The sequence below is a fragment of the Nilaparvata lugens genome, chromosome 2 (genome assembly GCF_014356525.2).
Source record: "Nilaparvata lugens isolate BPH chromosome 2, ASM1435652v1, whole genome shotgun sequence".
In the NCBI taxonomy this organism is placed as follows: Eukaryota; Metazoa; Arthropoda; class Insecta; order Hemiptera; family Delphacidae; genus Nilaparvata; species Nilaparvata lugens.
In genome coordinates, this window is record NC_052505.1 from 98,946,798 (window position 1) to 98,962,154 (window position 15,357).

The window sequence follows — 15,357 nt, forward strand, 5'->3', positions numbered from 1 at the left end:
CTAGTATTCTGGGTTCCAGACAGTGTACAAATTCCTCTCCTTTACAATAAACTAAGGAAGAAGCTGTTTGATAACAAAATATTTGTTGAGACATTCTTCTATTCAAGAACCTTCTCACAATAACTATGGAGTTGGTACCACTATCGAATTGTGGTGGTAAGGAATGATTATTGACCGAGCGAAGTGAGGTCTAAGATTCAAGACGACGGTTTGGCATTTCTCTTAATGTTTAAATGTTTATATGTTTTTATGTTGCGCATTTACGGCGAAACGCGGTAATAGATTTTCATGAAATTTGACAGATATGTTCCTTTTTAAATTGCGCGTCGACGTATATACAAGGTTTTTGGAAATTTTGCATTTCAAGGATAATATAAAAGGAAAAAGGAGCCTCCTTCATACGCCAATATTACCGTAAAAATAAGACTATAGAATTATTCATCATAAATCAGCTGTCTAGTGGACTATAATACTACCCGTTAAAAAACTTGAAAATGTATCTTTCCATCAACGTTAGTAGACATTTGACAATTTATAATACTACCCGTTCAAAAACATCGAACATCTTGAAAATGTATCTTTCCATCAACGTTGTAGACAGTTGCAGCCAGACCTGATAACAGCGCTCACACTCACATTCCGGGACCACACGTCACGGTACGATAGGACAGAAAGCTCTATATTTATTTAGAATTTTTTCTAGACATTTTAAATTGATAAATTATTTATTAATTTTTGAGAAAACATAACAACAGGTCAATGTAACTTACTGAGCGCGAGGTCTACTGTTCACAGAACTACTAGTAATACATTAGGTCGATTGAGTAGAAGCTAGCGATTTCTATATCTGAGTAATTTCCAAGCAAATGCTTGGATCGAGTCAGATGTACTTATTCTATTTATTATAAGATCTTATCTTATTTATAAGCTAGAACTAACGACTGGGAGCAAGTCACTTAATTTTAGTTTTTATTCAATTGACACATTATCTGAGTATTGGAAAAATATACTTCTGGTAATTTGTACCAGAAAACCACTAGCACACTAGTAGTACACTATAACTTCCATTTATGTATTATGTCCACATTATGATGGAAGTAGAAAAAGATAGGAGAACAGCGTTACCGATTCTCTGTCTAGCCACTGCCTTCTATAGAGGACAGCTGATACCGGTATATCTGATCTAATATTAACTGGACATTCTTGTTTGGAATAATTAATTATTTTATTCGTCACGAGATCAAATTTTAAGTCATTCAATAATACATAAATAAAATATTTTGTTGATGAATAATATTTCCACATTGTTTAAAAACGATCTATCAACGTTGCGGAGGTAGAAGAGGATAGCGCCATCTGCTCTGTTGAATGATAGACAAGGATAACAACAACAATGTTGATCAAATAGCCTCCTCATAACGGGGACCTATTCAGAAGTAGGTGGGGATTGATTTCTTCCGATCCACCCAGTAACTGCTGCCATCTAGTGGCTGAATTTGAAACTTCGTCTCGATCAAATTTTGACCAATCAGGAGACAGTAACTAGGATGGTCGTTTGTAATAATATTGATCTTCATCTTCAATCTTATCTGGAGGGTTAAACGAAACGGTAGGTCGGTTCATTAAGACTCCATTATTATTGCGTTAATTTCTTTTATTCATATATCAAATTACTAGTAGTTCTGTGAACAGTATATCTCGCGCTCAGTAAGTTACATTGACCTGTTGTTTTCTCAAAAATTAATAAATTATTTATCAATTGAAAATGTCTAGAAAAAATCCTAAATAAACATAGAGCTTTCTGTCCTATCGTACCGTGAAGTGTCGTCCCGGAATGTGAGTGTGAGCGCTGTTATCAGGTCTGGCTGCAACTGTCTACAACGTTAACCTTTTCGCTGCGTAAGTCGACTTTAGTCGATCTGGCCTTCATTCCGTTCCGTGCAACATTTGAAATTCGCCCGGTTGCTCAATTTTTACAATTAGCAGCCAAAAAATTTTTTTATATAAACTTTTTTTTAATGGTGTATACTGTTATTTGATTATGTTTTACACTAGATTATGGCTAAATTAATTTTTTTTAACTATTTTTATAAGGGTTTTATCACGTTTTTTTGGATTTATCAGCCAAAAAAAAAATTTCAATAAAATTTTTTAATGGTGTATACCGTTACTTGGTTATCTTTTACACTAGGTTATGGCTAAATCACATTTTAAAAATATTTTGAAGGGTTTTATCAAGTTTTTTGGCTTCTGCACTTGATTTTTTATTGTATTTTTTGTGTTCAGTTCCACAAAAATCCCTATGTTCTACTCGAAATGAATAAAGGAACATACTACTTTTTCATATTAGGGTATTTGATAAGTGTGAATAGTATCATGCAATTAGTGAATTTAGAGAAAATCATGCATATAAAACATTAAAAACTCACCAAGTTGATTAATTTTTTTCTGGAATGTAGGAATCCTGGGTCATTACAACACACACTACAGTAGGTAGGCCTATATTAGATCGGAGATTATAATTGTTTTTATTTCAACACACACTGCACTGGAGTTGGGCTAATTATTATTCAAGTTGAGAGTTTCAATAAATTATTTACACTTAGTTTTTAAAATGTTAATTTCTTACTAGGCTACCTATTCTAAAAACTAATAACCTACCGTATTGATCTTACAAGTCTTACTATCTAATTCAAAGTTTTTGTTTGCTATCTCAGGACTTTTTATGTACATTCACATGTTTTTTTGAATTTTTTAACTGAGTGGTAAATTTCAAAGCAGGGTACCACACACAATGGGGGTTCATCGGTACACGTTTTACAAAAGTAGGTTGTTTGTTTTCGTTTGCATACTCCTTTACCTTTTTTTTGGCAGTTTGAAGGAAGAATGCTGCACACAGCACAGTTTGGCTTGTGGTTTTTATCAGCAAACTGACCGATAAAGTGAATTTTTCCAGAGATTCTGTCATCAAGGGGATTACTAGATTTTCTTCCTCGGCGAATATTGGTTGACCTTTCCCAGTTTACCAGAAGTCCATCTATTACATTTTGCCGAAACTGTCTATGAGTGAGCTGTTGAATGCCCTCTTGCATGTTATATGCAATACAGCCGTTGACAAGCGCAGTTTCGACGAGAAAATGCCATACAGGCTGATACCACTTCATTGATTTTCGGGCATATGGATAAGTCGAACAAAACTTGTCAAAAAGGTCCACACCACCCATATTCTTATTATACAACACCTGTACATTGGGCTTTGTGACAGGTCTTCTACCTTTCTTTGTGCGGACCTCAACATTTGTCACTCCTGTGTCCCCAACTGTAGAGAGCATATTAACCCTTCCAGTATCTTGCCAGGAACAAGCTAACATGTCACTGCTTCCCCTCATCCATACAGATGGTAATTCACCCTTCTTTTTCTTCACACTTTTCATTGCCGGCGGCAGATTTTTCTGTTAACTCTCACTGTACCACAAGCCCCCAAACCGATTATTTCAGGTCGTTAAAAAGAGATACACTGGAGTAGAAGTTGTCCATATACACTATTCTGTTGCTAAACTCAAATCCAATTAGTAATTCTTTGACTACTCTGGAGCCAAGTCCCTCAGTCTTATTTTCAGTATCTTCCCTGTGTAGACTTTGAAATTGAGTAGAAACCCATTAGAAGAGTCACATAAAGACCACACTTTGATACCCCACTTTGAAGATGGTTTGTTGGGCATATACTGCTTGAATGACAATCGTCCTTTGAATTTGATCATACTCTCATCAATTGACAGAGCTTACCAGGCTCATAGAATTCGAGATATGTGGGGAAACTATATCTAAAAGAGGCCTTATTTTATATAACGGGTCATAGCCAGGGTTACCTTTGCGTACCTGGTGTTCGTTGTTATTGAAATGCAACAAAGACTTTATCAGTAAGTACTGATCTCTTGAAAAAATTGTAGAGAATCCGGAGTTTTAGTTAGCCAGAAGTTATCTTGAAAGTAAGACTGTTCAGTTGGCTTATGGACTAGCCCCATACCAATTTGTGTCGCTACAAATGCCTTTACGTGGTTTTCATTGATGTCCTCGAAATTATGAAGTCTAGACCTTGGAGGTATTTCATGAGTGACATCCATACACTGTGATGCATAAATGTTTGTTTCTTGGCTACATGAACAAAAACGTTCTCAGGAAAAAACTTACAAAATGATTGGGTCGGATCCAATTTATCTTCAAATTTCACCTTAGACTCTACACTTTCAGTTGAGAATTGTGGAATTTTGTCCAACTCTATCGAAGAACCTAGAGAGACCTCTACTTCCTCCCATATATTGGAATTTTCAGATGGAGATGGAATTTGTTCGTTATCATTGTCACTATCAGAAGAGCTACTGTTATCATCCAATGAAAGTTCTAATTCTGATTCAGAATCTCTATTTAAAATTCATCTATATCATTTTCATTCACTTGGGCCATTTTAGGTTAGAGTAAACAAACACATCTAGCCTACCTGGAAGCAATATCAACAAAACTTGGTTGACATGGTTTTTATTAACTCACTTGTCACTACTTAAAACTTGAGAAAATAATACACTTAATTTAACTATTATTAAATACAATTGCACTAACTGAAATAATAATATAAACATCACAACGAAAACGACTCAAAACAACACAACACAAGAACCGAGAACTCATGTGTACTGAAACATGCCTGCTGACTGTAGAGTTAGTTCAGACCTCGTCACAGGCTGCAGCACCGTCCAATAGGTAGGAAGTGAATGTTTTCTACCACTTGGGACTATTGTCGATTTAACAAGCCAAAGGAGAAGTTTTTCTATTGCCGTGGACTAAAGTCGATTTACGCACTCAGCAGTGAAAAAAACAGATCGACTAAAGTCGACTTACGCAGCAAAAGTAACTGAGCATATTTTTATTACGCAGCGAAAAGGTTAATGGAAAGATACTTTTTCAAGATGTTCGATGTTTTTGAACGGGTAGTATTAAAGTCACTGTCTACTAACGTTGATGGAAAGATACATTTTCAAGATGTTTGATGTTTTTGAACGGGTAGTATTATAATCCACTAGACAGCTGATTTATGATGAATAATAATTCAAAAGTCTGATTTTTACGGTAATATTGGCGTATGAAGGAGGCTCCTTTTTCCTTTTATATTATCCTTAAAATGCAAAATCTCCGAAAACCTTGTATATACGTCGACGCAAAATTTAAAAAGGAACATACCTGTCAAATTTCATGAAAATCTGTTACCGCGTTTCGCCGTAAATGCGCAACATATAAACATTTAGAGAAATACCAAACCGTCGACTTGAATCTGGTGCGTACAGATTTACGCGCCGCGAACATGCGATTCACTTTTAATCAGCTGATGCCAAGCTTTTTATATCTGTATCTTACCGTTTCTGTAAAAATACAGATATAGTCAGCTGATTAAAAGTGAATTGCTCATGTTCGCGGCGCTTATATCTGTACGCACCTTTAGACCTCACTTCTCTCGGTCAAATAGTTAATAATCACAATCACAATATTTATTTATTCAACTATTAATTTCCCCCATCTATCGCCAATTTTATACAAGGTACATGTATAAAGAGTGAGAAGGGTTTTATTTCATATCCAATTTTATTTTCAATTGTATGTGATGAGATAGCAAATGTTTTCTATTTGGGCACTGCAGGTTGCAAAGTTTGTAACTTCAATCAAATGAATAAATAAATTTGTTATGATGAACAATTAATTAATTAAATAGATCCCCAGATTAACTATTTGACAATTTATAGAGTTCTAAATGAAATTTGGCGCCAGTGAAGGCATATGAACCGAGTTGTAAATTCTTTATTGAAATATAACTGTTACAAATAACGGGTTTCAACAACTACTTCTGTAAAACTATATTCGCGTACCGTAGCGGGACTGTAATTGATTCCAGAGATGCAGATTGCATCTTCCACAATATATTCTCCACAATATATATTATATATCTGTAGAGGTGTTGGCGATTGAAACGATCCTTAGCAAGAAGGGGTTATACCTATAAATTTTAAAGGTGCACTTCACACTATAAGTTATCTCCAAGACCTATAACACTGTAAGGTTATTGTAAACTTATGGAAGTACTATATTTACTCGATAATTTATCTTCTATTTATCAAATTCATTTACTGTTCACTCGATGTTTATGTACTCAATTTGTTCATGAAATCTGAGATTACAACACTAAGGTTATTGTAAACTTATAGAAATACTATCTACTTAATAATTTATCTACTATTCATTCAACTCATTTACTGTTCACTCCATGCTATGTACTCAATTTGTTCATGGAACCTGTGATGTTGAGGTAACTGCATAGCAGTGATCTATGGCCTTATTGCAGTCCTTATACCCACTTTTCCAGTTCTCCCCTGAGGCTGGTTTGAGGTGTTAAAAGCTGGCAAGTGGTTGTATATTGTGACCATCTATTGATTCTATGTTGATATCATTCATCTGCAGTATTATCAACTTTCTGTATAAACTCATCTCTAAAGCAAATATTATTGTGAATGGGAGAAATTTTTTGTGGCAGCTTAACAGGATTCTATTATACAGAGTGTGCCACCAAGGTTATAACAACCGTTAACCATAGATTCTACTCGACATTTCTGACAAAAAATGTTCAGTAAACGTTTTTTCCTATCGACCTTAGTTTTCGAGATATATCGATTTTTCGATATTTTCAGAATATGCCTACTTCCGGTCATTAAATACTCAATAACTTGAAAACTACTGGTCGAATTTCAATTTCAAGGGTATTGTTGGAAAGAGAAAAACATTTCAAACAAGATTTGGCGGAGCTTTGGACATATCAATGTCCATTCTTCGGAAAGTATACAGACAGAGAGAAAGAGAAAGAGAGAGACACATACAGACAGAGAGAAAGTGAGGGAGAGAGATTGCTAAGGAACGAGGAAGGAAGGAAGGTCTGGAGTAAATAAATAAAGGAAGTAAATTGATATGTGTTGTAGCTGAAGAAACGCGTGGGTGGATCACTATCATTTGTGTATTTCTTTCAAGTCTTCTTCTTTTTTCTCCTCCCTCTCGTTCTTATTCTTCTTCTTCTTTTTATTCTTCCTCTTCTTCTTCTTCTTCTTTTTTTCTTCTTCTTCTTCTCTTTTAGCAACATTCTTTGAACTCCTTTTCTCACCTCTGTCAGTATGACACCTCCCTTTCGAGATCTCATCTAAAACTGTGAGCACTGAGGAAAGAACAAAGTTGTTTCTCCTTTTTTCTGAGCTGTGAGTGAATTCATCTCTTTGTCTTTCCACCCATCACTCAAGCACATATCTAGGGCTTGATTGGGCACCATCCTCAACCCTTTGACAATATAAAAAATACGATACAGTAGTGAGAGAGCGAAAAGTGATTCCAATAACTTATGTATTTGAATAATTCGAAATTCTGTATTTGAACATTAATAAAAAACTACACTTTCTAACCCACACCATAGAGAAGAGAAATGTTTGCATAAGGAGATATCCCATGGTATAGGACGTTCATGTTTTAATTCTCAAGCCAATTGTTTGTTATCTCAAGCCGATTACTGTAGACTACTGTCTATTATCACTGTTTTGTTGGGGTGAGAGTGTAAGAACGGCACAGTATGAGAGACTACCAGTGTCACATAGCTTCACCAAAAACAACTACTAGGAATGTAGGCTTGAGTTGACAGTGAAAATTGGTACATAGAAGCACTAAACCATAGGATATCTTCTTTTGCTATCTTTCCTCTATGGCTATACCAATCTTAATGACCTTCATCAATTGATTAATAAAATCTTCTACATCAAAATACAAATATTGATAATCCTCATCAATTCGTCGATAACTTAGATATTGAAGTGGAAATTCTTCATCAATTTGAGGATAAATGAGTTATTGAAGAGAAAATTCTACATGAATTCGTTAATGACTGAGATATCATAATCATCATCTTCATCATCATCATCATCATCATCATCATCATCAGCATCTTCACTTCAGGGATTAGGTTTATTAATGAACCTGTTCCGCTACCCATCTCTTCCTTGGCCTCCCAACATCTCTTTTTCCAGTAGGTCTAAAGTTTTGAACTTCAAGTGGCATTCCTCCATTCTCCCAACTGAGATATTGAAATGCAAATTCAATAAAAGATAAATCCATAGATGGAAATAAATTGGAAGTTGCTTTTGTTGAAATGCTAATCAATGAATAATTATTATTAAACGAAAATCCCAATCAAATGCTGTAAATCACCCCAAAGACTTCTGCTACTGCAAATATTGACAACATGGTAAACAGCTAGATGGAAATAATAATTATTGAAAGATAAATCCTTAAAATCCATTTATAATAAGTAGCATTACCAAGTCATTGCAGAAACGGAAGCTGAAGCAATGTTTCATTGTGAATAAGATTAATCCAAGAAACTGATATCATAGCAAAAGCCTATCTTGAAACTGAACACGTAAGAGCAATTTGTATTCATAAGGTGCGTACAGATATACGCGCCGCGAACATGAGCAATTCACTTTCAATCAGCTGATGCCAAGCTTTTAATATCTGTATCTTACCGTTTCTGTAAAAATACATTTATAATCTGCTGATTAAAAGTGAATTGCTCATGTTCGCGGCGCGTATATCTGTACGCACCTATACATCAACTTGTTTCAAATCTAGAAAACCTGATGATACAGTGTCTAGGCTACTTGATCAATTTATTTTGTTACAACACCTCATATAAAGGTCCCCCCATCATCCAATCATCCCATAATAATAATGTGTATGTGCAGTTGATTCAGTGTGTTCGAAACATCATAATTTGAAATGAAAAACTTGTAGCCTCATAATGTAATAATGAGTTCAAGTATGCAAGCCAAATACTTCACTGGATTCAACTCAACTTTCCCTGTTATTGCAATTCAGTTTACTCTGCTTGTTTGCATATTTGCACCGGCTACTTCACTTGTTTACATTACAAAAATTTACGGTTTCACAACAGCCTCCAGAATGAAAAGTGAATGAGAATGAACGAAGTCTAGTACAACGGATAGAGAAAGAGGGAAGTGGATGGTTCTTCTCTCTTCTTCTTCTCCTGTCTTCTTCTTCTTCTTCTTCTTCTTCTTCTTCATCTTCTTCTTCTAGAGTAGTGGGTTGTAGTATAGTCGTGAGCCCACCCGATGCGAAAGAAAATACTAAACACTTTCATTCTCGAAATAGTTTCCGATTTCTGAATGCTCCTCGCGCTGTATGTTATTAATTTTATTACCTCTGAAACATTTCCGCCTTTTTATTGAATTTCCCCAACTCAGCATGGCGAGAGTGTTCAATGATGCAAATCATACATTATGAGCTTGTTATACTATACAATAATATTATGAGTGTTTTAAATGTATGGGCTGGCACCCAACCCTGCATTTCTATTCCCACAATACAGTATTTGATACTACCACATTTCCATTAGAATAAGTCTGCATTTCTATTCTCACAATACAGAATTCCCATTAGAATAGAGCTGGCCAACGTATATTTTGTAAACCTGATATCGTTTATGCAAAGTGCATTTTTGTTGTTTCTGATAACCTTTCTCTAGTCGAGGTCAAGCGTAGGAAATAAAAATGAAGACGCGTAGGTTCAAGAGTCTCTCTATGAGCGAATAGTCAAAGTTTTAATTCTCGAATTCCTATTTCCTGAGCTGTATAGAAGGTGATCTTTGAATTATTCTTCCTTCTATCTGTGAAAGTGATAGTGAACTCATATCATGGTATTGTAAAAAGTGAGAGTAGAGGTGTGAACGGAACTAGTTAGTTGCGGTGACGTTTGGTGCCATCAATGATATAAAATTATAATTATTATTGAACGAAAATTCCAATTGAATGCTGTAAATCACCCCGAAGACTTCTGCTACAGTACTGTAAATATTGACAACAGGGTAAACACCTAGATGGAAATTCGATGAGCGTTACTATACAAAAAAATCTTGTGTGGTACACTCACACAACTTTCCTTGCTCATTGATCTATAAGACTCATTACCGAGGATAATTTAGGGAATAACATTATGCCGATTGGCGGCTAAATAATTAAAACTACGATTATGCTATTGTGATTGTGTTCAGAGTACATTTTCCTTTGTTTGAATTATGAAATTTGAGGATTTTTTAAAAGTTGTCAAAACAGCTGTTCTACAAATAAAATATCGACGTGTGTTCTTTTGAATAAACTGCTCTACCCACCTACCTCAAGCACGAGAAGGAGGTTTCAAAGTAAATTTTTCAAGGATGGGGTGGACCCCCTGTTAGTTTCTCAGGGAGGAGACTCATGCCAGTTAATAGAGCTGATATATAACTATACAGGGTATGAATTTGAAAAAAATCGGTCAAGTCATTTTTGAGAAAATCGTGTTAACAATAACAATATAATTATCTATAGTTATTATATTACAAATTGCTTTTTCCATATCATATACAGTTCAATAGTTATTTTCTTAGCCTATATTATGTAAATTCATCTATAATTTTGCTGTATTGTAAGCTATTGAATATAAGTGTATAAGCCAGTATATATTGTAATCTACATAAATAAAGTACTCAATCAATCAATCAATCAATCTGTCTGTGTCTCTCTCTTTCTTTTCTCTAAGATGTCACTCACCCGTTCTCTCTCCCACACTCTCTCGCTCCCTCTCTGTCTATCTCTCTCGCTCTTTCCCCCACTCTCTCTTTCTCTCTGATTCTCTCTTCCTATCTCTAATATGCCACTCTCTCGTTGTAGTTACAGAGTGTTGGCTATTGAAATATCGTGAGAGTCGATTATTGTCATGATTATAGTAGAGATGACTGGCGTCATCAACTGTATCAGTGTTCATCTCTTATCGAATTCACTTCATACAGTCACCATTGATTGAGTGATACACTTTAATGCTATATTTATAAGGTATGCTGACAGTGTAAACTGAAAATTCACCTATATCAAGATTGTGAGATTCATTCAAAATTGTCAGCATTGATTGGGTGGGACACAATGATATTTATCTATAAAGAATTCTGTCAAATCACTTTTTGCTTTTAGAACTGACTGCTAGTCGTTTTTTACTTTCCTTGCCCTATTACCATAGGTAAGGAAAGTATTGCTTTCCGAAAAAAATTAAGGTACCCAAATTTCTAAATTTCTATACGTTTCAAGGTCCCCTGAGTCCAAAAAACTGGTTTTTGGGTATTGGTCTGTATGTGTGTGTGTGTGTGTGTGTGTGTGTGTGTGTGTGGTGTGTGTGTGTGTGTGTGTGTGTGTGTGTGTGTGTGTGTGTGTGTGTGTGTGTGTGTGTGTGTGTGTGTATGTGCGTCTGTGTACACGATATCTCATCTCCCTATTAACGGAATGACTTGAAATTTGGAACTTAAAGTCCTTCCACTATAAAGATCCGACACGAATAATTTCGATCAAATGCAATTCAAGATGGCGGCTAAAATGGCGAAAATGTTGTTAAAAACAGGGTTTTTCGTGATTTTCTCGGAAACGGCTCCAACGATTTTGAACAAATTCATACCTAAAATAAGTCATTGATAAGCTCTATCAACTGCCACAAGTCCCATATCTGTAAAAATTTCAGGAGCTCCGCCCCATCAATGCAGATAGATTCCTAATTATCAGGCTTCAGATACAATTGAAACAAAAAAAATCAAGTGGAATAGATTGAGCTTGAAAATCTCTACAATTAATCTTCAGTAATATTTTCACCTAAAATTGAAAATAAGCTTCAAATTCGAAAAAAATGTGACTATTCAATTGCAAATTTATTGTTGATTCTATTAAATCATTCACTATGAAGAGATAGCAGACCTCATGTGTGTCTCCAGCGTTATTACCCTGTCACCAGCTGGCTCAAATCTTTGAATACTAGACTTGAGAAGCGCGGGAACACTAGCGTCAAGTGATAAATTTTCATAACGGCAAGGAAAGTTGTGTGAGTGCGCCACACCAGATTTTTCTAAAAGCAAAAAGTAATTTAATAATAAGCAGTTCGTGATGGAAAACAACATTGAAGAATTCAATTCTGTCAATTCCAAATGAAGATTTCCCAATATCAAGATTGTGAGATTCATTCAAAATTGTCAGCATTGATTGGGTGGAACACATTGATGTAATTTGTGAGGTATGCTGAGACTCTGAGTAGATCTCACCATGGAGCCGGCTTGCTTTTATCACATGCTGTCAAGTGGATGGGGGGCATACCTCTATCAATCTTCAACATCTGAAGAATTCAAAACATCTAAAAATCAGGACATACCTATTACAACAAATTGTTCTTCACATGCATCCGTCCTAGAACTACAATCAATATTGTGAATCATTCCTTGTCAGTTATCGTCGTGAATGGAATAGACTTCCCAACTCTATAAAATGCATTGAGAGCCGAGCGGACTTCATCTTATTTTTGATGGAATATTTTATGAAGAAAATAACTGAATTTGTTCAACCTTGAGATATGTTATTTCTTGAACAACAAAATTTTAAAATTAATTAAAAATTGTGAATTATTTGAATAGTTTATTTTTGATTTTGTTAATTTTGGATGTTCAGAGAGATGATTTTTTTGAATTGAAAATTTGTTCTTGTTTTGACACTTGATATATAAACTTCATCTCTTCTCTCCATTGATGAAATCATGTAATATTCGTGGAAGATTAAAAAAAATAATGAAAAAATAAAAATTCTCCCTGAGTTTTAATTTATATCTTTCATATTTTTTTAGCAAACTATTCATTGACAAAGAAATGTTCCTGTGAACTAACAGAAATGAATTGACCAGATGATTTTGACTTTTTGAAAAATTTTGAAACAGATAATCACGATATCAGTTTAAAATAAAAACAAAAAAGGCAAGCATGTGTAAAAGACTTTGTTTTTTCCCGTTTCCCTAGCAACGAATTCGAATATGATGAAACCTATTCGCGTCGAGGGGGCGTTCGGTGCTATGCGGTTGCTATTCGGTACCGAATTATCGTTTCACACTTATCGGAATTTGCCGAAAACGAACCGAAAACGAAACGAACCGAAAGAATGTGAAAGTAGCCTCTTGCTAGCAACGAATTGAAACCTGATGGAATTTATTAGTCAAGTGGGCGTTCGGTTCTATGCGGTTTCTATTCGGTACCGAATTCAAACCGAATTACCGTTTTACACTTATCGGAATTTGCCGAAAACGAAACGAACCGAATGAATGTGAAACTAGCCTTACAGTCACTGCATGACAAATGACTGATCTCCCTTTCATTCATTCCATCCATCATTCAATTTTTCAAATCTCATCTTCATGTTACATGAGGCAAAATTGTAACGTGATACAAATTTTCGGCTCTAAATTCAATATTTTCTAAATTTGGCCTAGTGTTTTTGGGTTTTGTTTCGGTTTTGTAGAGGTTTGGACTTTTTAACATCAAAAAGAACTTCATTTCGAAGTGAAAAGTGTGAATTTAAAGTATTGTACTCACTACAACCTTAGTTTCCGGTTCCCCATTAGGGAACTTTGGACTATATACGGCGAGGTGGAACTACCCTTGGGTCTCCCCAACATTCAAAGCCATTCGCTAATTATAATCATAATAATGTTACATAATACCATAGAGAAACAATAGCTTGAATAGATATCCCATGGTATAGGGCGTTTATGTCGCAACTTTTACTGTTATCTCAAGCCGATAGTCCACGTATTTCTTTCCCAAAAAGGTGTGTGACACTGGTAGTCTCTCATATTGTGCCGTTTATACACTCGCACCCGGCCAAAACAGTAAAAATCTACAATAATCGGCTTGAGATAACAGTAAAAGTTACGACATGAACGCCCTATACCATGGGATATCTACTCAAGCTATTGTTTCTCTATGATTATAAGTTACATATCTCATTCCAATATTGGAATGTATTTGTGAATATTTTGTATGAATTTCGAGTGTATAAATTTGATTTGTAATGAATTTGTTTTGTTTGCAGGAAAGTTTGCGTGGACGCAGGCCAAGAGTTGTCGCTCCGCTACGGTTGTCAGTTCTACGAGGTGTCGGCGGCCGAAAGCTACGCAGGCGTGTCGCTCGCGTTCCAGTCGCTGCTACGCGAGGCACGCAGCGTGCAGCTGTTGAGAGCGATGCCCATCCGACGCAAGCTGGGCGTCAACTCTGTCTCCAAAGTGCTCGGCACGATTTTCGGACAGAACAAGAGCCGAGATCGCGGCAAGAAACGGCCCTCGCTGTCTATATGACATCGTGCAAGTTATGAACTGTGAAAATATGGAAAACACTTTTATATACAGCGATTGTACACAGTTAGTTTTATTTCGATTGTACACAGTTAGAGATCTGAAACACCCATTATAGATCAAGTTGAACACAGTTATATTTCTATTGATCGAGTTGAATAGAGCTATAGATCGGAAAGACACCCTCATAGATCGTTATAGATTGTACGCAGTTTTAGATCAGGAAAACTGATATAAATCGATTCAAATACAGTGTTTTAGATCGATAACAATGTGATGAGATGTAAATTAACCTCCATGAGGCCGATAAAAATATGTTTATACATAAATTTTCACGTAAAGACGAACCAAAGTATAAAAGATACTTTTATATGGCGTGTTTAACACAGTTGTAGGACTAGATGCTGAAAATAATATTGTATAATGCATAAATATATACTATGTACTATAAATTCATATTGTATTGCATTTTGAGCAAGTGAAATAAAATTTATTCTATTCTATTCTAAATTTGATCGGATATAATTGAATGATTCAGCAATATCGAAATAGTTTGATCCCGAATGCCCGGTTGTATTCATCAAACTAAATCTAACTAAATAAAATTGTTTGTATCTCAAAATGCATAGTATATACATATTATATAGTCGATAATACAAGAATAATTTTGAAAATAAATCGTCAAAGACGATATCGAAGCAGTACGGACATAGGATACAGAATTTATATTGAGATATAATATCTTCTTAAATGTATGAATTCAGGGCTATTTTCTTTTATTTATAAAATAGAATTATATAGTATCCTTTGAGATTAATAAGATAATTAACGCAACTAGTTGTTATAATTTGTAATCTTAATCGGGTAAAAGAGAGGAGACGGGCCGCCGAAAGCAATGGATGAACAGGTAGAAGTTCTAGTGACCCTTTCAGTGGTCGCCTATTCTTAATGAGTTTCGATATTTTCGTGGTTTATTGTTAAGGATCCCACTCTGAGGAATAAATTGCAGGCCCAGTGTGATTACTTGAAGGCATTTTCAGCTGTAAACCAGTGGTAGCCTACATTGATTGGATGAACACACAC

At 35.2% G+C, this 15,357-nt stretch overlaps 1 protein-coding gene across 2 annotated transcripts in view; it reads left to right on the top strand.

Annotated features, from left to right (window-relative positions):
* The window catches only part of LOC111051251 (ras-related and estrogen-regulated growth inhibitor-like), a 174,721-nt gene extending 160,444 nt beyond the window's left edge, over positions 1-14,277 (top strand). For both annotated transcript variants that reach the window (XM_039422246.1, XM_039422247.1), the window contains one exon: positions 14,016-14,277. In XM_039422246.1, the coding sequence (XP_039278180.1) occupies positions 14,016-14,277 (262 nt within the window). The remainder of the gene's footprint in view (positions 1-14,015) is intronic.
* The last annotated feature ends 1,080 nt before the right edge of the window (positions 14,278-15,357 follow it).